This window comes from Chaetodon trifascialis, chromosome 15 (assembly GCF_039877785.1).
Source record: "Chaetodon trifascialis isolate fChaTrf1 chromosome 15, fChaTrf1.hap1, whole genome shotgun sequence".
NCBI lineage: Eukaryota > Metazoa > Chordata > Actinopteri > Chaetodontiformes > Chaetodontidae > Chaetodon > Chaetodon trifascialis.
In genome coordinates, this window is record NC_092070.1 from 20,988,374 (window position 1) to 21,016,275 (window position 27,902).

General features: G+C 47.7%; 2 protein-coding genes across 2 annotated transcripts; one reads left to right on the plus strand and one right to left on the minus strand.

Annotated features, from left to right (window-relative positions):
- Positions 1-63: 63 nt before the first annotated feature.
- Positions 64-12,912, minus strand: fbxl20 (F-box and leucine-rich repeat protein 20). Its single transcript, XM_070981165.1, has 15 exons — positions 12,628-12,912; positions 8,850-8,911; positions 7,965-8,019; positions 7,740-7,814; positions 7,550-7,644; positions 7,367-7,435; positions 7,188-7,283; positions 6,743-6,869; positions 6,065-6,139; positions 5,392-5,522; positions 4,919-4,979; positions 4,711-4,755; positions 4,565-4,621; positions 4,236-4,448; positions 64-3,563 (listed from the first exon to the last, which is right to left on the minus strand). Exons 1-15 carry the CDS (start codon positions 12,667-12,669, stop codon positions 3,456-3,458), a joined length of 1,311 nt encoding a protein of 436 aa, XP_070837266.1. The 5' UTR covers positions 12,670-12,912; the 3' UTR covers positions 64-3,455.
- Positions 12,913-14,375: 1,463 nt separating this feature from the next.
- On the plus strand, positions 14,376-27,591 carry cdk12 (cyclin dependent kinase 12). Its single transcript, XM_070980278.1, has 14 exons — positions 14,376-16,469; positions 17,764-18,429; positions 18,599-18,778; positions 18,870-19,009; positions 19,107-19,277; positions 19,762-19,951; positions 20,810-20,866; positions 21,161-21,262; positions 22,119-22,196; positions 22,304-22,420; positions 22,510-22,641; positions 22,798-23,015; positions 23,824-24,246; positions 25,864-27,591. The coding sequence occupies exons 1-14, from the start codon at positions 15,289-15,291 to the stop codon at positions 26,277-26,279; spliced, it is 4,071 nt and encodes a 1,356-aa protein (XP_070836379.1). The 5' UTR covers positions 14,376-15,288; the 3' UTR covers positions 26,280-27,591.
- Positions 27,592-27,902: the final 311 nt, after the last annotated feature.

Consider the following 27,902-nt stretch of genomic DNA (forward strand, 5'->3'; position numbering starts at 1 on the left):
GAACAAAGCTAAACAACACACGAACGCTCAACACAAGAGAGAAAAGCAGGCAAGTCTTAATAATATAGGTATATATTTATTCATACGTACATATTCATTTATATCGGTTAATTGTAAAAAAAAAAAAAAAAAAAGAAAAGAAAAGAAAAAGGAAAAGATTTACAGTAATTATATGAACTACAGTCATTGTCAAAATTGTTTTTGAAATTTCTCAGGTGTCAATCTACCATGAGCACACACTGTAGAGTCACCTCTTGCTCTCCGTCCTCATCCTCAACCTCGCTCCAGTGTTTGGGACCGAATGTGTGCTAAACAAAGCGGCCCGGAGCGCCGCCGCTCCGCCTCCGTGTAAACTGGTGGAAAGTCTGACAGAAGGACACAGAGGTGTTTGATACTGGGAGGAAAAATCCGTCTGGTGCTCTGCTTTGTGGAGCTTGTAGTGTATTCTATACCGTGAAAAGACTGATGACGGGTTATTTCTTTTGTACATAGAAAACCATCAGCGGGTGGAGCATTATTACCTGTAATCTGTTCAAAGGGTTTGCTGAAAAGCACAGGTCGTTAGCTGCACTCATGACTCAGCCCGGGCTGCTGCAGGAAGAGGGCAAGCAGGTGTCACAAGCAGACTCACAGCCTCAAATCCGTCAGCTTTTCCTTTTGCCTCCAGTTGACCGTCTTAACTCTGGAGCACAGCGACAGAGCACATTAAATATCGCCGCCATTTTGACTCTTAGTTGTTCCCTAATCCCCCGTAAAACCCCAGTCAAACAAAACAGATCAGACTGGATTACACTGGATTCATCTCGGCTTGAATTATCCTGCCCGCCGTAGCCGTCAAATCTGAAAGTGAATGGGATCAAACCATCGCTCGGCGGCCTGCCTGTCGCCGCGCGTCTTAAACCATTTGCTAGTGATCGACACTCCACGCTGGGTTCACCCATTTCTGTCTTGTTTGATGTATTTGGGCAGGGTGCATTGTGGGAGGGGCTGTTTGGAAAAGCGAGGCCTGAAAACGAAGGAGAGGAACGCACGCTTATGGGAGAAAAATCTGATCCAGCTAAAGCGGCACACGATGCCTGAACAGCCATCCTGAGGACTTCTCCTTGATGGAAACATTCAATGAGAAGAACCAACATCATACACACACGTCATCACGAACTCCTCCTCAACTCACATCTTAAAAAACCCAACTCAAATTTGAACATTTATTACAATTGCACTGGCGCCAGCACTTCCCCTGGACAAAGGCTACACTCTGGACATTTAGTAACAATAAACTCTGAATAAAAACACAAACACCATCAGATCAAAACTGAGGACTGGAAGAGGACTCGAACTCAACTCGGAGACACTGAACTCGTGACTTCAAAACACAAAGCAGGCGCAATCCAAACCACACCAAAACAGAAATGCAAAAAGAAGAGAAAAAGGTGGAGATCCGGAGGAAATCAGAAAAAAAAGCAGTAAAAGACACATTTATAAAATGAAATGGGAGGAAAAAGAGACACAGAATAAAGCAGGTGCAAGTGCAGAAGAAGAGAATCCATAAGAAAAGGCTTCAATACTTCATAGGGCGGGGGGCTGAAGTCCTTTATAGCCCTCCGTTGTGACAAAAATGTCCATCGTATCTGTCAGCAGGCCCGAATTGCGCACTCAAGACTCTGTCGACTTCCTCTTTCAGTGACTCCACCCGCCTGATCTGGACTTAGCGGCGTCGCCGGTCCCAGACTGACGGAGGAGGTCACAGGTGGCAGGGTGCAACACGCTGTCACTCAGTCCCCTGCAAGGCCTCGTGGGAGTTGAGGAGTCGCCGATGCTGCTCCGACGTCGGGCGAGCCCTCCCGCCGCCGCCGCCGCGCGGTTCACCAGTTCCTCATCAGAACCGTCACCGATGCGAAATCAAGAGCAACTTAAATGAAATCAAACTAACTGAAAAATAGACGAACTCTGATTGTTTTCAGTTGGCTTTTTCTTTCCATTGTCCCGGTCTGACAGCGCGAATCCACGTAGTGATGTCAGACTTTTTGTTTTTTTTTCTTGAGCGTCTGTAGAACTTTTCTGTGGTCGACGTTAGCTTTCACAGCCCAGCATCAGTTCTGCCGTCAAAGTCCAGATTAAGTACCGGCTCGTCGCCCCCGTCCAAAGGTCCAGCACGTACTGTGACACGCAACTGGAGCGTCGCCGCAGTTCCTGCAGATGGACGGACGTCTCCGCTCCGTCTCATCTCCTCTGCTGTCTCGCTGGCTTCGACTCTCGGACTCCGCACTCCTCGCGTATTTACAGTTAGATTTTAAAAAACTAGAGGTGTTACATGCAACATTTGGCATCTTCTCGAGTCCCCACTTGAGTCTTAATTGGTGTCCGTTTTTAGAAAAATATTAAACTTTGTCTTTTTTTTTTTTTTCTTCTTCTTCTTCTTCTTCTTCAGTACATTGAAGCTTCTGATTGTAACAGAGAGACAGAGAGAGGTGAGGGTACAGGTGTAGTAAGCTCAGTGTGTGCGTGAGTGGAGATTCGTGTGTGTGTTGTTAGTAAGATGCCAGCCTTAAATTCGGAGACGGCCCGTCTTTGTAAAGTGTCTCATCATTGCTTTACTATAAGTGCAAACAGCTGCAGGTATGCTTTAAAAAAAATTCACAAAATAGGCTTTCTGCTGCTCTTTTTAGGTGTGTGTGTGTGTGTGTGGGGGGGGGGGGGCAGCCTGCAGAACAAAGCGAACGCAGGTCTTACTCAGGTGCAGTTCCCGTCTAGAGGTAGCTGTTAAGTGACCTTCAATGTGGAGGGAAGTACATGTGAGAGGGTAAAAGGGATGTTTGAGCGTTTCCAATCGTCCTGTTTAGAGGCTGTAATGGCAATCTGTCCCACAGTGCTGAGTAAGCAAAGAGTGGAGCCCCCCTCCGAAACGGAAAGCTAGTTTTCAATAATTAAAGATTCTTGATGAGGAGCTAAATCCCTTGACAGCGGTGATCACATAACCCTCTCTGTAATACTGGTTTGTCCACCGAGCGCAGACCGGGACATTCTTCTTGGAGCTAATCTGTGTATGTGAGTGTGTGCATATCAGCTGAAAGCCTGTGCTGTGTGTGTGCTGTGTGTGTGCTGTGTGTGTGCTGTGTGTGCTGTGTATGCTGTGTGTGTGCTGTGTGTGTGCTGTGTGTGTGCTGTGTGTGTGCTGTGTGTGTGCTGTGTGTGTGCTGTGTGTGCGGTGGAGATTGGGGAATGTTTGTTGGGAAAGTTACCCCGAGACCCTGTAGCGTTATTTGGCTCTCTCCCTCTCTCTGCAGCTCCAAAGGGGAGATGTGTGTGTGTGTGGGGGGGCGCACACACCAGCATGTACTCTGTGACAGGGGGGCCGGGAGGGGGACAGCAGGTCGGGGGTCAAGCGACGGGCTGCGGGGAGCGTGTACGAGGGACCCCAGGGGACCAAAGGGGGGAGGGGGGTTGTTGTCTTTACATCATAGCAGGACACAGCAGCGGCAAAACCTCTGACGGCTGCCCCCGACGGAGGGGGGTGGAGTGACGGGAGCGAAGTATGCATGCACTTTGATGTTAGGCAGATGAGTCTGTGGGGAGAAAACAAGGAAAACCTGTTGATGGATCACACAAATACAACTGGGAAGTGACATCAGCGGCTGTACGTGCAAATATTTTCCCCTCAGTGCCGCGAAATCATTTCAATAAATACAAGTTATTGACAACAAAGTCACGTTTTCCAACCCGGTCAGGCTATCAAAGCTACAGACGGGTCGAATGCTGGTGAGTCCAGTCCTGTCTGTTCACTCGCGGCTGTCAAGCAGTTTGTATTTCACACTCCAGTTTAGATTCGTCACCTCTTGTGGGTGGAGCGCTGACTCCAACAGCAGAGTTTCATTTGGACAAAATGTATGAATCTGTGACATCTCTCTCTCCTCTGTCGCTGCTTAGTGAGGCCAATAGGACATTTGTAAGTCTTTGTTTAGCCAGCTTTAAGTTTGCTCATCTGCTCATCGCAGATCTAAACTCCCATAATAACATGTCACAATCCAAAACCAGGCAGTGCCAAGGATGGAGAGCGCTGAGGGGCTGGAGCCCACCTTAACACCACTCAGCATGAAGGCAGCTAAACTGTACGCATTTGTGATACTGATGCCATTTTGCACTACCATTGCATGTGTTGAGCTCACGAAATGGGTGTTTATCGCACATTCTACACATGAATCAGCGCTTACTCACTGTTGTTAGCCCACACAACTCACCCGTAGTCTCTTGATGCCGGCGCGGGTGATCTGCTGGCAGTCGTAGAGCTCGATGCGATCCAGACTGTGGCAGCTCTTCAGGTGCTCCAGTGAGGCGTCTGTGATCAGGGGGCAGTTGTCCAGCTCGATCACCTCCAGACGGTCGTGAGCGCAGGGGCCGCTGCCGAGGTGTCTGATGCCGTCGTCCGTGATCAGCTCACAGTGGGACAGGCTCTACGGGAGCGCAGCATTAGCTCCGTTACTCAACTGTTTGCCAGAGCAAGCTGCTGCCTGGTGTTTGTGAATGCTACAGGGAGAAAATATGCTTTAAGTGGCAGAAACACACTCACCAGGACTTGCAAACGAGGGCAGTGGATAGACAGCTGGATGAGTGTTCCATCTGTGATCTGATGCGAGAATAAAAGGAGACAAATGTCACAACTGCAGTACAGCAACAGCAGGGACAGTGTTTGTGTAGCTCAGGCTGTTTATTTACCTGCACACATTCTTCTAAATCCATCTTCTCCAGCTCGTGACAATTCTGAAAACGACACGAGACAGAGAGAAATACAAAGATTTTGATTTTTGGGACAAAAAACTTGAAACATTTTGCTGCTGAGCACCAAAGACAAACGTGACCGCAGCTTTAAATATTTAGACCTGCAGGCAGAGTCTCAGTCTATGCACGCAGATGTCACACTCACCCTCGCTAATGTAGTGAAGCCCACGTCTGTAAGCTGAGAGCAGCGAGCCACTTCTAATATTCTGAAAGGAGAACGAGAGGAGCAGTCTTATACAACGGCATCACTTACAGCCCGCCACTCCACTTGGGACTTGAAGTGGATGTACAGTAGCAGGACTTGAGGTAACATTTATTCATTCCTCTCCACATTATTAACCCAAAGTTTAATGCAGGAATAGATGATGAAATGAATTCATATGCAAGCCATTCGATGTAAAAATCAGGTTTCAAATTGTGTTTTGCAATAAATCAAAACCCATTTCAGAAAAGTCTCTTTGAGCAAGGGGCAACATCTGTTAGCCGGGATCAATCATTCATGAAATCAGGCTCAATACACTGCACTCAAGAGAAATGGCTTCACAGGATGAGGTTTTTGAGGGTCTTCTGCAGGGTCCAGGAGGCGGTGCACAGTGAAGTTCAGGTGTGTGAATTCACCTGAGGCGAGGGCAGTTCTGTCCCAGGGCGTGCAGGATGGCGTCTGTGATGTTGGCGCAGCCCGACACGCACAGGGACTGCAGGCGGTGACAACCCCGGCAAATCGTGATGAGTCCCTCGTCTGTGATCTGCTGCTCACAGAAAAGAGGCGTTTCAGTGCGTGGGTTCACTTAAATCCACGGCCACCGTGAGATGTGACAACACGCCGGCTTTCCTCTTTCAGACTTCGCATACATTCGTGCACCAGCGTAATGTAGCGCTCAGCTGATGAGAGCAATTTCTTTTCCCTGCTTTAAGCATTGTTCGTGAAGTCTTTGTGGAGATCAGACAGAGAGAGAGAGGAGGTGAGAAAGAGCCGGGCAGGAGAAAAGGAAGAGGAGACAAAGGCGGTGTAACAAAGAGGAGGAACAACTGGGACAAGATGAGACGGAGGATGAGAGGAGCATTCAGGTGGTGATGAAGAAGCATGTGTGATGTGAGCATTGTGTGAGCTGGCTTCACAGACTACTGGATATTTAAGCTTAAGCCACCTATAAACCCTGCAAAGCACTCTACAGGGTTTGTGTCCTCTTCTACTCACATGCCAAAAAAATCCACATTCAGGGGTTTTATAATGTTTTCACAGTTACATTCCTTTCAAACATCACGACACGTGGCCACGAAGCGCACTTACCGAGCATGTCTGCAAGTTGAGCGTGACCAGCTCCGGACAGTGAGCCCCGATGTGCTTCAGAGCCTCGTCCTCCAGCTGTGGAAGAGATTGACAGAGGAAAGTCATCTGGAATCAAATCGAATGCAGAATAAAGCGCAGGAAGATTATCCCTCCGAGCCCCTCCGCCGTCGCTGAAATACGGGGTTGTAAAGTATGTTTTGACACAATGCAATTCAACAACCATAAAGCTGAAAGACGGAGGTTGCATGTTCTGTTTTGTCCTTTAAGAAAAACAATACAGGACAGAAATATTCTGCACTGCACTGCTGATCTAACAGCATGGAGGCTTTAACATTGGCTGTAAACGGCGTCTGGCACGTCTTTCTACAGAAACATCCTCGGTTGCAAAAGCAGTGATGGCTTTTAAGTTTGCGGTAGCAGCAGCAGCTGAAGAGGAACTTGCTGCCGAGTTTGACAAGTGACAGCCACGATGATGACACATGCAAGAAAACAGTGACACCTACATAAATGCTCTGCTGAGCAACAAGGACTGTGCACTTAAGAAGCCACCAACGGGACCAAACTAAATTTCTTTCAGGTTCATCCAATTAAGTTTTAGGCTGAATTAAACCACCTCTGAGCACCTGCACCATCAGCCCTGGGCTGCATCTCCAGCCAATGCTAAGCCCCGAGCCGTACCTGCGTGCATCCCTTGAGGAAAAGGCCTTTGAGTCCAGGGCAGGAGCGCACCAGGGCCTGGATGCCGTCCTTCGTGACCTGATCACACCAGGAGATGTTGAGCTGCTCCAGCAGGGGACAACCCTCGCTGGCAGGAGGAAATTAGAAAAGGACAGGTGAGAGGTGAGATTGGTGAGAAAAGAAGTCTGGGGAAATATTCCTGACATTGAGATTAAGTACAATTTGTACAATCACCGTACGTTATCTAATATTTAACCCAGCTGATCAGTGAGGACAACAGCTCGTATGTGGGGGTGTTGAATAGGGATCTTTAAAAATCAATGAAGCCGATGAGGGAAAACATTAAATATATTGTCTTTGAACTGCTGAAAAAGCAAATGATCACGTTTTGTTTCACACACAATCCCAATGTGTTAGTGCACATCACAGTGTCGGCTCCACACACCTGAGAGCTTTGAGCGACAGGTTGGTGATTGAGGTACAGGAGGCGAGGTCCAGGTGCTTCAGCTTTGGACAGAACTTACTGAGGCTGTTACACGTGCTGCAGAGGGGAGAGACGGTCAGAGCTTTGACGGGTTTGAAGTTGCATTTTGATAAACCGGCATCCCGGATCAGCGCTCGTACCTGTCAGTGATCTTGGTGCAGCCGTTCAGGCTGAGCAGCTCAATGTTTCTGCAGTTCTGCGAGAAAGTCCTGCAAAGAGAGAGAGGACAGAAACATTCATGCGGTGGTCGTCGAACTGAACTCCACCACCTCTCCACTGCTTCCCCGGTTGTGAAACAGTACTTCTGTTCTCGCCAAACTCACCTCAGGGCGCTGTCACCCACACCCAGACAGCCCCGCAGACTCAGCTTCCGCAGGAACCCCCCACATCGCTTTGAGATGTTCTCCACCACCCGGCCCTGCAACAGAGACATCCACTCAGCCTGCTGCACCTCGGCTGCAAAGACTGAAGCAACAGGTCAGAGTAAAGCAGGTGGAGGTTAGATTTACTCACCTCGATGTCCCTCTGAAAGTCAAAGAGGTCGATCCGTTGCCAGTTGCTGCCATCCAAGGCCAGGACGTTCCAGGACTGGGAGCAGGGAGGGACATGTTCAGGGTCAAGATTTGTCTTAGACATGCAACATATACACAAACAGAACGCACACTAAAAAAAACCACACACACAAAGACAAACGCATTCACGCACGCACACACACACACCTTGTGAACACAGACTCACCCGTGAGACCTGGGCACAGCGACAGAGTGTCACCACATCCAGAAAGGAGAAGATTCTGGAAGACAGACAGGGACGGTTTAGAGACCCTGATCCCCGCTGCCAGAAGCTTCCTCTTTACGCTCGACTCTGGCCTCCACTCAGCCCTGCGCCTGCCTCCACCCGCAGCACAGGGGTGTGAGTAAATCAGCTAATATTGTCTTTGACTGTCAGCAGGATAGATGTGTTTACTCGCTTTGCAGCGCGGTCGTGTTTACTCAAAGTGGGGTCCTGGCGAGGACGACGCGCAATCTGCTTCTTGAGGAACGGAGCCGGAAACTTGCGATAAGATCCCTCAATGCAGCAGAAACTGTATCAGGGTGGAAGCGGGGATGCAGCGGCGCCTGCCAGCCTCACAAATCAGGGCGCCGAACCTGGCCAAGCAACACCGAGTCAGCAGCCGCAGCGCAGGCAGCTTGGCTGGCAAGGCCGAGGCTTGAGTTATGGCCTTCATTTTCTGTTTGCTCAGGGGCTCTTGAGCTTTTTTTTTCTTGCCTGAACTCAATTTGAATGCTTTATAGCCTCAAGCATCTGTTTTTAATTACAGTTCTAGCATTAGGGCAGCAGAGGAGGGTGGGGAACGAGGGGAAACTGGCATCCTGGTAGTTCGTTTATTGAATATATTTCTAAAGGGCGAGTGAGCGTATAGTACGCGATCCTGAGACGCACAGCGTGTGTGTCCGTGTGACAGCTGAAGAGGGAGGAGGGTGGTGCGAGGCCAGTCGTGCCTTTGTGTGTGACTGGATGTGCTGATCGGGAGCAAAGGCAGTGAGGCGAGCGTGGAGTATGAAACCGAGGACAAAAAACCCTGCAGACAGTCTGACTGAAGTGTTCTGAAATGTCACTCACCGCAGCAACAGCTCCTTAGGCAGCTTCTTATTGATGACCGCCTCATCGCTGTTTGTGAACATCTGAAGGGAGCAGAGGATAATATTAGTCCTGGCAGCCTGTTTGAACGCCCCCCCTCCATCCACTCACCTCACTCAAGGACGGCCCCAGCACATGAGCGAGGACAAACGATGGAAATCTCATCACCTGAGATAGATTCAATGTCACGTCTTGGAAAACACTGAGGGCGAGCGCAGATAAAGCGCCGCAGACGACTGGATTTTGTGCCTTCTAAGCAAAATCAGCAGGATGGGACTTTGCACCGCCGCCGCCAGAGCCAAGCTCTCATCCTATCTATTCTCCGGGCATATTCTCTGCTTACTTCCTGCGTTGTTTACACTGATGAGTTCACATCGGCACGAGCCGAGGCGGCGCGTTAGTTTCAATATATCATTTGTGACAAATTGCTCCGGCTTCTGCGAGCAGCGAGTGGATTTCCACACAAATAAAACGAGCGCAAACACGAGGCTCTAATCCACAGAAAACGCCTGAGCACACAGAGGCAGCAAATCAGCGTTCATTAGGATCCAGCACACACACTTATTGAGGACTCTGTGGTTCCCATAATTTGCGGGAGATCGTTCTCTGATAGGTTGTAAACTGTGAGATGGTGTTTGGGAGCATCCAGTTTGTCACAAAAGGGCGAGTGAAGCAACATCTGGCCCGATCCATTTTCCTTCATAGATTTAGAAAGATAAATCTAAACCAGGGACAGCGTAATTGAGGGGCGGGGGCTTTCGCGTGTAAATAAAGTGCAGCAAGGCACGTTTTATTTACAACAGGCAAACATCTGTGACAAGATCAGCGAGGAATTTGCGAGTCCTTCTTCGCACTTCTGAGCAGGTACAATTACGAAGAATCCGTCATCCCAAAACAAATGAAAAGCTCATTCGTTGTGTTTGAACGCAAGGGACAATTAATGGCTGCTGAGGGAGTGTGCCGTGTGTGATTTTAATTACGGCTGTCCATCCTAAAACCACATTCACAATAGCTTTTAAGCTCAAGAGATTTTTTTTTGAGGGACTTACACACTTAAGCAAACCTATTCATCAGCTCACAAAAACAAACTGACAGGTCTGCCTGTTTAAAAATCCAGTCAGCTCTGGGTCAAAGCCTCTCTATGGCTCTCTGATAAACATACAAACTCCACACACACACACACACACAGCTGTCTATGCAGGGGCTGCCTGCCAGCGCAGACGTGTAAAATTTTGAGGGAGGAAGAAGAGACAGACATTTCGCGTTTGGATTTGGGGCAAATTGACTCTGACAGCTCGCCTTCCACGGCGTCACTTTCTGGCCAAATAATCCAGGGCCACTTCCAAAGAAGCAGATGCGCATGGTCAACGGGCATACACTGTCCCCTTTTGTACTCTAACATAAAATGAACCTGATGCTGCATGAATGTGAGCATTATGTTTTCTCCACTGGTCAGCTATAGTCAGTGAAGCAGGCCTGGCAGGAGGTGAAAAGCTGGGTGAGCTGTAACCTCCAGCTAGAGACCGCTGCTGGAAAGCAAAGCAAAAAGGGATCATATTTTTAGAAAAACTCTTTTTTTAATGTTGTTTCCTGAAAGGACCCAGACTCATATTAAATATAGATCAGTGTGACATGATTAACTGATGTATGAGGCGACATCAGATCGGTGGCTAAACAGGGTGCACGGGGTTTAGTTTATCCTTCCCTACACTAGACAGCTGATATATGAAATATCAGAGAGACAAGCCAGCAATTAACAGATAGCTTCACTGTCTACACTTCAAACTGCTTCAGCAACTCTTATGTCAATACACTTAATTGCACACAAAGTCGTGGTAATGTCAGCCACAATATGGTTATTATTGACATATTCCTTTTCACTGGGAAACAGAGGTAGGGTCCATTAAGGCCGGTCTACTTTTTTAGAGTGCTGAGGTCTTTTGTTAGGGGCTGGTATACAACAGATCAGTATCTACCGCAGAGCAGTAAAGCCACACAGACTGTAAGAGGACATTTCTGGCAAAGCCTGTCAAAGTAAAACGCACACTGGCAGACAACGCAGCCATTGGGTTTGACCACAGTGAATTTGTGATGACCTTCAAAAGCTATTTCCTCCTTGGCTTCAGGCTTCTTACAATTGGCCTTCTGGGCTAGCTCTTGGCACACAAATGGATTTTAGGGTATTAACAGGTGAAGTAAGCCAATAGGCTGTATAGTGTTTTTATTATGTCATCCTCTCTAGTATAACCGCTGCAGTGCATACAAATGTTGTATTTATTTGCATACATAAACACCAACCAACATCTTATTCTCCGTAGGGACTAAATCTATTAACCCTATTTATTAACATTTGTTTGAAGTCTTCAAAATCTCAAAGATTTACAATAAGGACCCATATATAATTAATGTACCATAGGGTAAACCAAACTGTGTCATGTGTGTCATGCTGGTTGTAAATTCCACTGACAGCAAGGATTTTTCTGAAAAATGTAAACGTTTCAGATTTAATCCTTTGTCAGATTCTAATTATAATACTAAGTGGTTTAATGCATGCTCCCAAAATGGAAATGAAATGAATGAAAATTATGTCTTAAAGAAGTCAAGAGCTGAATCTTTATAAATCTGTACAGAATTTCAAAATATAACCATTGACACTCCCTTTCACGTAACGCCCACACCACACCGTGTCAGGAGGTCTGGTAATTATTCCCGTTTAAGGTAAAGGTGATAAGGCTGGTACCCTTCAACAGCAGCAGCAAAACAAAAATATTCGCTTTTATTTTGAAGGCTACGGAGCATCAGTCCGCCCCGAAATCCGGTTAGCTTGACGAGCAGCTACCGCAGCTGTCGGGCCAGAAGGTAACGGCCTGGATCTTCCGAGTCGTCAGCTGTTGCACCGTTAAAAATAAATAAAACCACACACAAATCCCACGCTAGCTGGGGATTAAACAACCCCAAGTGCTCAGGCTACACAGCCCAATGTCACCGGCCGGAAACATAACATCTGAGAACAAGTTTTCACCAAAATATGCAGCTACGCGCACCGCTGCGACACAAAGTTTATGGGAAATGCTGCAGAACAACAACACTGTGGCTTATGTGTGCATACATGTGGCCCTGTGTAGGTGATGGTGTGTGTTACACAGTGGAAGCTTGGGCCTTTTTGTTGATAATACGGGGTACATGAAGCAGTCACAAGCCGAGGCCCCCACAACCGCATCGGCCATGGACATGCACAACAACCCGGCTCAGACAACAAAAGGCGTGTTTATATACAGGGGAAAATATCACAGCCCAGCAGATGTGAGGGTGGTAATATAACAGCTACAGCTTCTCAGTAAAGTCAAGTCAATAAATTCCTTCTCCTGATAAATACGTTAATGTGAGCTGTCCTCGGTGTGCTCCATGTAGCCTCGGCGTCTTTGTTTTGACGGCGCAAAGGGAAACGAGGACAACATTTTAGCACCTTTCCCCAAAGAAAATATCCCAATTTACGGGCGAACAGCACGACAGAGTTAAAGGGACGTGATATCCTGGGAGAAATAAAAGCCAGGCCCGGGCTGTGTGCTGTTTGAACAAAACAACAGCGTTTGACCTAATCCCAAACACTGACTGCGGAAGCTGCGTTCACAGCCTCCCCATAAGCGGAGTTTTACAACAAATCCAGCGACAGTCACCGTGAAGGCCCCATCCTAACGTTTCTAACAGCCGCGTTCAACGTGTGTCCATAACTGTCAGGTAACACTGATGGTCAACTCACCTCAAACCGGCTCCGTGAAACGCCATTTACCTCCTTCCCCATGTCGGACGCTGGTTACCGACTCAATGAATGCGGTGTAGGCGAAGTAAAATGCAGATACGGGCCCTCTTCCTGCCGATTCCCCTCCACGACTATCATGCTACCGTCCTCTCGGTAGCTCCTGCGGGTGCGATGTCGTCGTTTTTCGCACTGAAACACAAACGGTAAAGACCTCTTGTCTCTGATAGTGTGTGTTAGCAGGCAGCGTCCAGTAAGCCAGTTCTCTTATCTGCTCAGCTCGCCCTCACCTCCTCCTCCTCCTCCTCCTCCTCCTCCCCCTGCACGGCTCTCCATCCATCCACACAATAGCCCGACAGGAATAGGATCTGGCAACCCAAAATGGAGCTGCTACAACGCCTACATTACTTAGAAATAATAAATATAACGAAATTGCGCTGAGGTGTGTATATCACTTGTTGGCTGGGTCCTTAAACAAAGCGAGCAGTGCGGGCCCTTTGCAAGCTCAGGAGCAAAGATAAATATCAGAGAGGGGGTGTCAGTCTATTGACAGCCCTCGTAGCACCCATACCTGGCTAGAGGGGACAGGATTCAGAGGTAGGCTACATGTAAAATGTATTTTACAGAAGTTAGATCCCAGGTGATGGTAGATTTTGACCCCACCAAAGGCGAAGACTGATCAGTTGGGATATGTGTGCAGATATAGTTGATGCTTTCCTCCCATTTGGTCTCTGCCTTAAATAACAAAACGCCTATTTTAGGTGCATATCTAATATGGGTCATTTCCACTTTGCAGGCCCTGTCATTGAAATGTGGGCCAAAGCGTTCATAATTTTGGTCACAATATAATTCGTGTACTCTGAGGAACATAGAAGCGAAGGGTTTACACTCTTTTGTCATATGAACCATTTAAATGCGGACTAACTCTATTCTATTGCACTTATTATTCTCAGACATTCATTTTAACTTTGTTAGTACTGTCGGTAACGCTACTTCCTTGTTTCTCGTTGACCACGCCCTGGTGAGACAACGGATCCAATCAGCATCCTGGATGGCCGCTCGTCATATTGCGTAACCATGCTGGGGAACACACGCTTGACAACAGTTCAATGTCGTCTGGAGCGTCATAATAAAATGTAACTGAGGATACTTTTCAATTTTCTAACGTGTTTCAACGTTTTTATCCCCACCTGAGGTAGATATAAGGTTCTTAAATGCTCTTGGATGGAAACAGCATCTATAGTAATTGTAAAACTATTATATTAAAAAGTACAGGATTAGTTCAGTGGCATAAGGTGGTTATGACGGGTTCACGCTGTTGGTCCACGCTGCTTATTAGTTATGAAGGGCACACGTCTTGTCACATGATCAAATAGAGAATTGACACTGGACATATTACCCAGAAATCATTACTGCATTGCTGTATATGACAACATACCAAAAAAGATGAGAAGGTATTATTTTTTAATTGTATTTCTATAGTTCAAGTAGCATAAGCATGTGGTTTTGTTACAGATTGCTTCTGACTATATCACAGAGAAAGCTTGGGGCTTTCAGGGCTCCGGGGCAGTTGCCTACTTGCCTATTGGCAATCCATTTTTGCCCTCTGCATTTTTAAAATTTAGAATTTACTATGACCTTGATACTTCCATTTCCTGCGAGACCAGTGCTCGGTGCTCTTTATTCATCTGAAATGTGTGATCCCGTAACACATGACCGGTTAAAACAAATATTTTTTTCTTTTTCCTGCAGACTAGTGCAGCTCTAAACAGGTTGCGTCGCTGGCGCTCTACCACGAGTGCAGTAGGCGGGTTGTTTGCTGTGATTGGCCGTCGCTAAGATACGTCCCAGATTGACAGTGTTCCGGTTTCCGGTTCATTCCGCTGTACGCAGAAGTTGCTAGTCACAGGAGCCATAATGGCGTTTGTAGTCTCCTTCAGCTAGGGCTGTGGATGATATTAAATCCACTAGCATCGCCCTAAATATAGGCCTGGTTGATTCCCAGAGCCATTGATAATAAACTGGAACATCTACTGCACACGAAAATACTATGATTTCTTATCAATATTGAATTTATAGGGGATAAAACTTACATTAAAGGGAACATGTAAACAGTACCAACCGGGTCAAGTTTTCATTTTGTTCGAGAAACGAGCGTCTTTTAATGAAGGCATTTGCTTGTTTCTGAATGCTAAGACCGTAATGCTGTGGAATAAAAACACCTTTACTTAACTTGGCACCGGACAAGGACACCTTTCACAAAGGGACTTTTTTCTTTTTTACGGGTCAGCTCGCTAGCCGCTGAGCATTAGCTAGCGGTGCTAGCTAAATTGAGACGGAGACGACATCACACTTCTCCGATATTTGGTTGGGACCTTTTTCATTCACAGACTATTTCAAAGTACATCTTTTACAGCACTGGAAAAGAAGCTTGGCATTTTTCTCCATTGACGAACTATGATGGCGATCTCAATGGAATGAATTGGCACTGAAGAGGACTGGACGTGAGCGGCCTAGTGTGTTTATTTTGTGTATTTTCTTGCCCTGTTTCTGCTTGGTAACACTTTTGTTTTGGCATTTGAAGTAGCTACTGCTTTCCTGTGAATGAATTGCCTGGACCACGGAGGCCCAGTCGCAGGAGAGGTACCGACGCCGGCGTGAGGGATGCCTGGGTCAGACCGACACCATGGGACCAAGAGGAAGCCGGAATCCAGCACCAGCGGTGTGGCACACCAGACCCAGGCCCCGAGTCATACCTCTGCCGGAGACAAGACGAGCAAAGATGGCAAGGTGCAGTTAAAACCTTCAATGTCCTCTTCGTCTTCTAAACGCAAACGGCATAAGTCAATCAAACATAATCGGGAACCCTCGGCGGCACCGGGACCCGAATATTTTGCCCTCGGCGATACGGCGCCACCTGGTGTAAACACGGTGAAGCCTCTGGTAGAGTACGACGATATCAGCTCCGACTCGGACACTTTCTCGGACCCACCGTCCTCTAGGCCTTCTGAGAGGGGGGGCGCGGACCGACTGGAGCCCTCACCAGACTACGATAGGGACGATATCGACAGAGAAGCAGGCGGTAGAGAAAACCGGGGGCACAGGCACTCCCGCAAAAAGTCCAAGGACCCGAACAAAGTTAGAGACTCTGGGAATGAGGACCGTGGGTACAAGAAGAAGAGCAGCAAAGACCGCGAGAAAGGGAGTTTTGGAAAGAGCAAAGAGAAGGCTCCCCCATCGGGCCCCTCATCCAAACGCCAGATCCAGCCAGAGGGTGACTCCAAACGCGGGGAGCTGATGCTCTCCACCCAGGTACAGCCTGCAGCCAGTGTAGGCAGCACTACTTCCTCCACATCTTCATCTCGCAGCAAGGAGAGCAGCCGCTCAGGGAAGTCCCGCAAAGACCGGCAACAGCGAAGAGAAGGCCGAGGGGAGGGCAGCCGCAGCGCCTCCCAGAGGAGCCGAGCAGACAGGGGCCACCGCAAGTCCTCCAAGAGCCACAAGTCAAGCCCTAAGGGCAAGTCTTCAAGTAGGGGGAGCCCCCGGAGGAAAGGCACCAGCTCTGCTCTTTCGCCCAGTCCCAGAAGAGGCGCCGGCAGTGAGAGTCCACAGGGCGGTGGGTATGGGCAACAGGTGGATGACAGCTACTCCAGTCGGAGGGTGTCCCAGCAGAGCCCCAGTCCCTACGCGGATATGTCTCGCCGCAGCAGGCAGAGATCGGACAGCCCCTACGGCAGCAGACACAGGTCCTCCAGCTACGAGCGTGACAGCAGCCCCTACTCAAGGAGACGCTCCATCAGCCCCTATGGTAACCGCAGGTCCTCCAGCACCAGCCCCATGTCTCGGTGAGTAAAAACACTTTTGGGGAATAAGTTCAGGGAGGTTAAATAGCTCAGACACACATGTTGATAGGGAAAGTGTTGAATATCAGAGGCCATGATGAGTGTTTCATTGACTGATTTAACCATTGGTTGTGTTTGTGTGTGTCCTGACACACATCCTGATGGGTTATGATCCAGCTCACCACCTGTTGGGCTCTTAGATGCAACCTGCATTGTAAGTTTAAAATCAGACACACCTGTTGAATTGAACTCCAAGCGTCCTCCACCCCCCAGCAAAAATACTTAATGAGGGCGCTGGCTGTGAGTCAAGATCTATGCTCTCCATCTTGAACTTTGCCTGACGTAACATTTCCAAAAGCCTGAGGTTGACGACATTAAAGAATGAGGTAGTGTCAAGACAGGCATGCGCTATCATAATTCACCTTCAGTAATTGAATTTTGCATTGCAGAATGTCAGTAAACCAGGAGCTTCGGCTACCATGAGGGTTAGTGCACGGCGACCCTGGTTTAAGCCTTTCATATCAGATTCTTCTTCTTAGATGATTACATTTGATTTGTACCGTAGATATAAGCCATTGTCCTGTTTTAAAGGCAAGTGAAAGTGAGCTTTAAAAAACTTGGTCCCTGGCGGTGAGAACGTAATGAAACATTGTTTTATAGCTTATATAATGAGGCTGTGTTTTCACGTATAATGTCATGCTCATATTATCCGCACATTGTACAAAGCCAGCCAACATTTCCACTCATTGCCACGGCTGAAGGAGTAGAGCTGCACCTTGTGAGTTGAAATTTTACTCTACAGTCGGCAGGTTATTATCTGGACCAGCAGAACAACAAAGCCTTGAGGAGTCTCGAAATGTCTTCTGGAGTAAATGCTCTCAATCTGCCCGGTTGTTCAGAATTTTCCTATTTATTTTGAGGAAAACAGTGGCGTTCATCTGTGACTGGAGCGGAGTCAAAGCAAATGTGAGCTAGGAAAGACAAACAAGACGAGGAACAAGCTGTGTCACTATCAGTCCTTTAGATCTGAGAGCAACAGTGAAAGAGCTGTTGCCTTACTTATGTCTACATTAGCTGCTGTTGTGCTCCATATCAAAAGGCCTACATGATTTTGTTTTCTTCATGATGTGATCAGTGGCCATTTTCGTGTGTGATGGAAGAGGTTGTTTCTGCTTACCACCCACTCTGTTCCTCTTTTAAAACATTTTCAAAACGCATGCGCCGTGTTTTAATCTCAGCAGAATCGATGTTACGATGTTGCTTTTGACATTTTTATAAATGCCTTTCTTTTGTTTAGGCGCTCTGGCCGTTCCAGGAGTCGTTCTCCTCTGCACTACTCATCTTCTCGCCGCTCCTCCTCTCGCTCCCGTAGCAAGAGGCACACTTCCTCTGGCGTAGCGGGCAGCAGTTCCCACAGCAGCCGGCCGACAAGCCGCTCCCCTCCCTCCTCTCGCCTGCCGCTCAACTCCAGCCTGGGAGCAGAGCTGACCCGAAGAAAGAAGGAACGCCAGGCTGCTGAGGCGGCTGCTCGTGCCAGTGGTGGCGCTTCCCCTCTTCCTCCAGCACGCAAACCCGCAGGCTCCACCTCACGGCCCACTAAAGCTGAGGCTCCACAGCCAGAAAGAGACTCGGCAGCAGTAGCAGAACCTCTGCCCCCGCCGCCTGCACTGTTACCCCAAGATGCTCCCAGTGGCGACGATCAGGTTACTGCGCCTCTACCTTCCTCCTCCACCTCCTCTCCGGCACCTCCTCCTCTGCCACCCGGTCCGGCCAGCCAGGTTCCACCGCCGCCACCTCAAGCAGAAACAGTTATTCAGCCTCCTCCACCCTCAAGCACATCCCAGGCCAAGTCACCAGCTCCGGTTCCTGCGCGCAGCCCCGTCCGCCAGACCCCGCTCCACAAGACCTCGACTCTGCCCCCCCTGCCTTTACCGCCTGCACTGCTGGGAAACGCTCAGGACAGGTGAGAGCCTTCCAGCAAGGATTCAGACATACAGTATATGTCATATGATCATTGCCACGCTATAAAAAATGCTAATGTCGCACATCTGGATCAAAGTGACACCTCTGTGGTTAAAACCTGCAGCTCTTCTTTTCTCTACAACCTTTTTTATTGTGTTTTGCACTCTCAGTCCAAAGAAGTCCACTCCTCCTCAGAGGTCATCTAGGAAGGAGAAGGAAATTCGCAGCCGGCCATCACTCATCGACCTTCCCTTACCACCCACCCTGGCTGGAGGTGACTCCTCTCCCCCGCAGTCCCCCATCCGCCAGCCTCCATCGCTACCCCAGCCAGCCCTTAAGAAGAGACCAAAGTCAGTTTCTTTTATTAATCACCTATTCTCGATATTCCTTTTCTTAATCCCGCATTGACTCTAATCTGTTCTGCTTTCTGATGGTTTACAGGATTTGCTGCCCGCGATATGGCGAGCGCAAACATACCCAGAGCGACTGGGGGAAACGCTGTGTAGATAAATTCGATATAATCGGCATCATAGGAGAAGGCACCTATGGCCAAGTGTACAAGGCCAAGGACAAAGACACAGGTGAGGGAGTAAATCCTTGACTTCAGTCACTGTAGCACTCAGGCGTTTCATATCCTCATTTTGACTGGTTCTCTAAATGCTCTTTCTAACTCGGCAGGCGAACTGGTGGCTCTGAAGAAAGTGCGTTTGGACAATGAAAAGGAGGGTTTCCCAATCACAGCCATTAGAGAGATCAAGATCCTGCGGCAGCTCAAACACTGCAGTGTTGTCAACATGAAGGAGATTGTCACTGACAAGCAGGATGCTCTCGACTTTAAAAAGGACAAAGGTAAGAGGCTCAGAAATGATGTGCCAGGGTCGGGTAATATGGGAGAATAATAGTTAGCGCATGGAGCCGAAAACTGCTGACTGAGACTTTCAGATATGGTGTAATGTTTTCCATCAGCTGTGTGCAGATGTTTTTGTTTTCATTTAGACACTGTCAGCCAAAACTCAAACAGTTAAAAATATCAACTTGTAGTCAACGACATAAATAAATCGAAGGGAATTTGCAGTGATTGAATCCGATCAGATCAACTTAGAATGGGTCCACCAGGTTGTAGACCTTATTTAAAGTGATGAATACAGAGCCGTAGTTAGGTACAAGGAACAGATAAGGTTTTACAAACATTACCAACATAAACAAAGCTTAATAACTCACTTTAAGGCAGTAGTGAATCATCACATTACCTCTTCTCCAACCTCCAGACTTGGGGCTCGTGTGTGTACAGTTGTGTTTCTGATTTGGAAATACGTCACTTCTATGCTCGTAGGTGCTTTTTACCTGGTGTTTGAGTACATGGACCACGACCTGATGGGCCTGCTGGAGTCGGGCCTGGTCCAGTTCTCCCATGAGCACATCCGCAGCTTCATGCGCCAGCTGATGGAAGGTCTGGACTACTGCCATAAGAACAACTTCCTTCACAGAGACATCAAGTGCTCCAACATACTGCTCAACAACAGGTAAGGGACAGAAGAACTGGTCTCTTTCATGCAGGACCAGTATTTGCTGTTCATGTGCTGGAGCTGTTTAGCAGTAACCACTGTTTCAGGTGAATTTTGATGCATTCGTATCACCTGCAGGTTGTTTGATCAACTTTTTATTTATGTGTTTGTTACTTCTGATCCACTTAGACAAGCTGACATTTACAGTGCCTGCTATAACGCAGCATTATCCGCACCAACAACTTGGAGCGTCATTTAAATGCAGCTGCAGTCTGTAAATACAGTCGAACGCTAACTTTAATGATCAGAATGAAAGTGTTTTTCAGTTTGTCTCAGCAGCAAAACCAATTACCTTACTAGTAATTTAACGGTTGCTCGGTCTGCATTCAATCTGCAAACACGACAGGATGCGAGGGAAGACGTAGCTAAACTAGCTGCCACAGCTAAGGTGCTAATAAAAGTAGCTGAAAATGTGTGGAGCATTTAGAGTTTATAGAGTAGTTTACTGTCACTCACTGCCCTGCTACCATACAGCTGGCTGTAAACAGACTCTTGGAGTTTGGACATTTGTTGCCCCACCTGCCCTGACGTTTGCTGAGTTTGACCAATGACTTCATTGCTTTGGCTTTTGCACGTTTGTAAAAAAGAAACGCATGATTTGATTTGAATATATCCTGTTATAGCAGGTTTCATAATGTCGTCTTGTTTAAATGAAAAGCAGCTATTCAAAATAAGCCGCCTGGCTCGGCACACGAGTGCAGGTATATTGTCTGGTTCAGGGTTAGATACTGTGGTTCTCTGTGGTTTGTAGTTGTTGACTGTCATGCTGCACTGTTGCTCTAATCTTGGACTTCTGTTATCTGTTTCTTTGTACAGAGGTCAGATCAAACTGGCTGACTTTGGTTTGGCCCGGCTTTACAATTCAGAGGAAAGGTAAGACAAGAGTGTTCAGCAGCTGCGTATTTTCCTCTTTGATGTGTGCAACACACAGGACCTGATCTGCTTGATTTAAATGCTCAGTTAAATTTGTTTACAGTAATTGAAGCAGTAATTAAACCTCACAGTGAGCGTGGATCTCCACTAGATGGTGCTGTCTGTCAGGTTGTTGTCCTTCATTGAGATCCCAGCCAGTGAAAGCTCAAATGTTTGTGTTTGGCTCTCAGGGGCCTTAGATGCTCTGTGAACGTGTGCTCAGTCTCCGTGTCCTCTCTCTTTGTCTGCCCCCAGTCGGCCGTACACTAATAAAGTAATCACACTATGGTACCGCCCCCCTGAACTCCTGCTGGGAGAGGAGAGATACTCGCCAGCCATTGATGTTTGGAGCTGCGGGTGAGTGTGATACCGCCATGGTTACACATCTGTCTGTTCCTTCACATGTGCTTTATTTCCTCTTTTATGTTTCAGTTGATTAAAACTCTGCCTTCTGCGAACATTTCAGTCACATCAGTCAATCTCAACTGGACATTTTAGTCGAACTTGAATGATTAAGAACGCAGCTTTGCAGAAAGTGCCTGGTCTCGTGCTCTGCTGATATCAATCAAAGAGTACACCTCATTTTAATGGAAAAGGACAATTAAAACAAGCATTTTTATGTCACCATTCATGTGCCAAAATACATCAATAAGTTAGCTGCTTGGGTGTTTGGTGCACGCTAGGCTGTTGTTTATGGTTGCAGGCGAATGGTTAGCTCGTTAGCTCACTGGTTTTAGACTGAAGCTCCTGCTTTAAATAAATTTGAACACTATTTGGTACTCTGTTCTAAGAAATCAAGATGCACTGAAAGCACCATTATGAGCAGACTGGATGTTTGCAACACACTGAGTCCTTTATGTTTTAATCCTGAAGCACCAAGAGGCAAATTCAGCTCAGTCAGGCGGAAGATGCTCGATTTTCTTTGCTGCCAGATTCAAACTTGGTTTATTGCAGAAGATCGTTTTATGTAAATTGTTTGTTTTTCTAGCAGTATGGAAAAAAACAACATTAATTATGAACAGTATCACTTGTTATTCAAATGCATGTCTTTATCTTCTCTGTCTGTGATAACTCACGTCGGTCAGAGGGGAAACAGACTTTCTTAGAGGATGTGTATTGAAATGTATCCTGTTCAGAAATAAAACGATTTTTTTGGTCAGTCTCAGTCCTGACAGAGACTCACTGCCTTCACCCATTCTCTGCTGTGGCACAGGTGTATTCTGGGAGAGCTCTTTACCAAGAAGCCCATCTTCCAGGCCAACCAGGAGCTTTTACAGTTGGAGCTCATCAGGTAGGCGACCCTTTCCTCAGCACAGCACCGCAACCACGACAGCCTTCATCCCTCATCTGTTCTTCATCACTGACCCCATGTTCGCCTCCCACTGTCATTTCCTACAGCCGCCTGTGTGGCAGTCCTTGTCCTGCAGTCTGGCCTGATGTCATTAAACTCCCCCTCTTCAACACCATGAAACCCAAGAAGCAGTACAGACGGCGGCTACGGGAGGAGTTTGCCTTGTATGTAGCTGCGCTGCACCGCCACAGAAGAGCTCTGATAATCCCTTTGACTGTTTCTACAGCTGAAAAATCTCTCCCCTTCTGCGCAGTTTACCCTCTTCTGCTCTGAACTTGCTGGACCGAATGCTGACACTTGACCCCGCACGCCGCTGCACATCGGAGCAGGCTCTTAACAGTGACTTCCTGTGTGATGTTGAGCCCAGCAAGATGCCGCCACCAGAGTCAGTAGCCCTGCATTAGATATTGAATGCACACTGAGGATGCTTTTAATTTCTCATAGATCTTAATCGGGACATTTAAGTTCTGTAACAAATGCCTGCTTACAGATTTTTAACTCATGCTTGTGCTGTAACTCTGTCTACCCACCGCGTCTCCAGTCTGCCTCACCACCAGGACTGCCACGAGCTGTGGAGTAAGAAGAGACGGCGTGCGCGTGGGCTGCCGGAGGATGCCCCCGCGCCCAAAGTGCCCCGTAAGGATCCGACGGGGACCTCCAGCGCAGAGAACAGCCGGCCCCAAAGCAGCCCGGCCGGAGCCCCACCGCCTCCACCAGGAAAACCGCCTTCCACAGCCAACTCAGAGAACGAGCTGTCAGGTAACAGCTGCCTCTCACAGGCATTTGAGCAGAAACACACGTGAATGAATGGGGCTGGGTATTGAACTTTATGGCAACGACCACATTGCTTCAACACTCATTGTTAGTGAGCTAATAATCATGCAGCGTTCTTGTACAAAGATCTCATAATGCTGGTGATTGGCTGTCTGACATTACGCATCATAGAAGCATGCACGAATGCCCAGAGACGGGCTCACCTTTTTTTCTTTTAACCCCTCAGTTGCTTATGTGCACAGATAACTCTGTAAACTTAGTGCTGCTTGTTAGCTAGCCCGTGCAGCTAACCTGTACCTGCTCATCGGTGAGTTCGGTCACCGCATCCTCCGCTGGCGCATCCGTTCCTCGCCACCGCGCGGATGGAGCCAAGGTGGAGCGTTGCTTACAGACCAACAAGCAAAAGGAGATAAATGTCCTGAAGATGACAAGGCGGATGGTTGTCAGACCAGTGCTAGCTGCTCTTTAGCACCGAGAGGTCTCAGCTACAGTCGCACTGTGTGTTCCCTCTGCTGTTTATTAATGTTCCTCTTTATGTTATTTCTATTTTTTGTGTAGTCCAATACTGTACAGATAGCACATCAGTTTCCTCTTTTTAGTCCAGTTATCCAGTAATGTGCACAGAGAAGGAACAGTTTCCTGCTGCTCCTCCTTTATTGTTTTCTTTGTGTTAAAATGGATTTTCTAAGTATCTTTCAGGAACGGTATCGAAGTCAAGGTATTGGTGCCAGGGTGGAATTTGTTTTCGTGTTTGTTAAATGTTTCAGTATTGTGTGTGAATGTGTGTGTCCAGGCCTGGGCGCTGCTGCTGAACAGTTGAACCAGGCAGAGTTGGCGGTGCTGCTGAACCTCCTCCAGGGACAGACGGACCTCAGCCTGCCCCAGGTGGCGCAGCTCCTCAACCTCTCCAACCCAGAGACTCTCAGCCAGACGTTGTCTGCCCTGACTGAGGCCTCTGACCACCAGGGGGCTCCAGAGGACCAGGCCCAGTCTGCCGCCAGGTCCCAGCCCCCAGAGCCACCTCCTGAACCCCAGGAACTCTCGCCAACATCCGGAGACCCGCCACTCAGCCAGGAAGACCAGGCCAACCTGCTGGCTCTCATTTTGGGCCACATCATCAAGCCACAAACTGAGGAGCAAGGCGATGAGAGCAATGGCGTCCAATCAGAGGAGGCACTAACGCGCGATTCGTCTGCCTCTACTACTGATCGCAAGGGCAAGTCCGGATTTAGTCTTTAGAGGGTGTAGAAAAAGGGGAACCAGGTTCACGTGGAAATCACTGGGAACTGAAGAATGAGGGGAGCAGGGCAGAGAACAAACAGAAATTCCTGTATATCAAATTAATTACATTCTAGACTACCTGATGAAAATGATCAATTAACCAAATAAATCGGGCTGTTAGACTAATCATGCATCCTCCACCCCTTCCTTTACCCCTGACATTCCTTAAACACACACACATTGTCGCCCCTCTCACCACCTCACCCTTGAAAGACGCAGAAGAGAAACCTCGCAAAATGTCTGTGGAGCGTCTGTCGTCATGTGACCAGGCAAAGGTTTGTGTCAGGTGGACGTCCCTCACCGGTGTACCAATAAACCATAGGAAGTGTAGTATTCTTCGTTTGAGTGAATCGAGACGCTCACGCTGTGTTGTTCCCTTCCACGTTTCTCCCTCTTCCTCGTTTCTTTCCCACAGCCTTTGTTTCTATATCTGTCCCATCTCCACACGTGTTTTCTCTCCCGCACTTCATTTTCATTACAAAGCAGGTGTCATGGATTCCTCACAGAAGCAATGTCGCTTTAAACAGTCTGTAATGTCAGCCTTTTTATGAAGAAAGTCTAATAAATTATCAAGTGAAAATAAATGTTTTGAATCTATAGACCTCACCTGCATGTGTTTCTTTTGATTTTGATTTGTCACACATTTTTTTTTCTTTGTTTGTTTTTAACTGTTCACTCTGACTCAGATATTAGTTCAAAGATGTGATTAGCAAGTTGAATAAAACTGTTGAGTATGCTGCTGACGCTGGAACGCTAACAGACCTGTTTTCTTCTGGTTATTTCCTCTGTCAGGGCCGCTGAAAGGCGTATAGCCTTGGTTGGCCTTGCGCTGCTGTAGACTGGAAAGAGAATAGACTAACCTGGTTTACTGATCTCGTCCTGACCTTTATAATGCTAAAAAATCTCCTGCATAAGTCACCCTTTCTGTTCATCCAGCTGTACATGCCCTTCCTAATGTCTTCTCACCAAGTTCCTGCATTCTTCCTTTTGTTTAAGGTGGAGTAAAAACAAATCCAGCTGCATCTGCTCTGCATAAATTCATGCAGTTATATTGGTAAAGTTTTGCACCACATAGTAAAAAAAAAAAAAAAAAAAGTTTTATTGTGTTTAATAAACTTTCTTTAAGGTAATGACGAGTCACATTAAAATAAAGCATTTTTCCATTTTCAACACTGAGATTAATTAATCCTGAAGTGTAGCTCTTCCGTAGGCCAGACACAGCTTTGTTTTAAGGTCTGAATATTTCTAGTTTTATTGTAGCACGTGAGGTTGCAGAGACACTCACATATTTTATCTATGTCCTGCTGACGGTGCTGAATTATCCTTGATGTGAAGAAACGCTTAGTGCTCTGCCTCCCTCTCATGGTCACAGCAGGAATGTCCACATTGTGTAACTCAGGTGCATTTGACAACGTTTTCTCTGTGATAGAAAGAAGAGGACAAACAGGGTCAAGTTATTGTATAGATGGTCCACATGTTTAACTTAAACTTTAAATGCCAAATTGGCTTTGACAGCTAATGTTTTGTCCTCTGTCCCATTTGGCCCCTTCAGATGCTGCAGCATCAAAAAGGCAACAGCTTGGGGCCAACCAGGTGCCGTCTGGCGAGCAGCGTCCGCCCTCTCCTCCCGGCCCACCTCCATCGGCTCTCCTCCTCGGAAATGCCCAGCAAGCCGGGTCCGAAACCCAACCCAGCCAGGACATCAGCCCAGCCGTGGCAGCCGCCTTGCTCCAGCTCATCTCTCAGCAGGACTCAGAAGCGGGGGCCCCTCAGCGCAGCAAGGACCCCTCTCCCGCCGTGGACGCTCCGGCCCGGGGGCAGCCGCCTCCCCCCTGGGTTGCAGACTCTCCGCCGAAACCCTCAACTGCGGCTGAGGCCCCAGCAGGACTAGTCACTGCTGCTCCTACCACTGCAGCGCAGTTCCCTAAAGACCAGGACCTCCGCTTCTCCCATGGAGCTGCCCGCTGACCCTCCATCCCCTGGTGAGACAGAGAGGTATCATGGGATGGCTCCAGTTCCCTGACCTGAAGGGAGAGGCAGGGGAAGAATGCAGATTATGACTCACTGGACGATGAGCAGGTAGCTAAAGTTTAATCAAAGATTATGAAAATGAATGTCTGAAAGAAAGAGATTACGGGCCTTTTCAGGTCAACGTCACTGCCCGCCGAACGAGCTGTCGTGCCGTGTTGGAGGGAGCTGGGGTTGGGCTGAACCATCCTGTCAGGGACGGTCGCCACCTGCGGTCCCTTGCTCTTTGCTGTCCTGACTTGAATGAAGTCACGCTTCCAAATTGAGTGCCACGCAACTGACACTCAACTTCGAAAGCAACTGTGATATTTTTCTTCCAAAACGAATGATTGTCACGTCCACTGAAGTGCCCGCTTCTAACTAAAGCTATCAGTGTTTCGGCAGAGCGGAGTCACCGTCCTCCACGCGTCGTGGACGGGCGGCTGCGATGAAGCGGAGGATTAGCTGAAGCTAAAATACCGCGTGTGGGTATATTTGAGGCAATGAGCACACTGATAAGAACTCTGGAGGACTTTGAGTTTCCCATTAAACCTTACATGCTGGCTAGCTCCCCCTCCCTCGTGCCTCCTTTGTGACCCCAGCGACCCCTGAATGATCTCAGCCTAGCGGGGAAGTGTGGGTTAGGTTTCTGCTTTGGATGGCACCTACAACAGTGTACATCTAAAAAAAACAACATTTTTTTTCCATATTATCCGAAGGCTGCTCCATACTGTATCCTGTCTCATCAATCCTACTGAACTGCGACGTGCTCTCGGCCCACGTGAAGATTTCTTTCCTTTACTGACAACAAACCTGTGTCGTAACGAGCCTAAGCCTGTAGTACTCACTCTTCTGTCTCAAATATGGATTAAACCACTACATTATGATCAACTGCTCCAGAATGCACACGCTGTTCCGCCAGCTGAAGTATAAAGCTAGAAACATATACACACACTCACAGAAACTGACTTTTCCGGCTTTTCCTGGCGGGCCCTCAAAGCCTCGTCTAACATGTGGCCGCCTCCCTGCCAACTTGTGCAACAAAAGCTTTTTTTTTTCTTTCTTTTTTTGGGTGAAGTTATTTTCTACGTAAAGAAAATGATACCCGCTTAAAAAAGTAATGGTCTATGGTTCTGTTTCCTTTTTTTTTTTTTTTTTGGGTTGGAAAAGGAAAGGGAGGAGAAATGGTTTCACCTGTCTGTAAAAAGGAAAAAAAAATATTTTGTAATATGTGTTTTGTTGGTTCAGTTTATTAAAGGAAGTTATGCGACCAGCTGAATCGTCTCTCCTGGCCTTTCTGAGTGTTTCTGCGAAGCGGCCACTAGATGGCAGGCATTCACTCACGCTGCAGCTTGAACTACAGGAAGTCCTCACAGTCAGGCCTCAGCTAAGCCTGATCACAGTTGAAAAGTTACACAGCAGGTTTGTAGTCTTCAGCCTTCATTCTACAGGCTGCTTAGACTAGAAACAGACCAAAGGCGGAAAGTCACTGATCACACAAGGATAAAAGTAAAATGACTGCATTAAAAGTACACGTAATTCAGTAATAATCGAGTTCTAAAAAGCCAAAAGCTAATTAAAAAC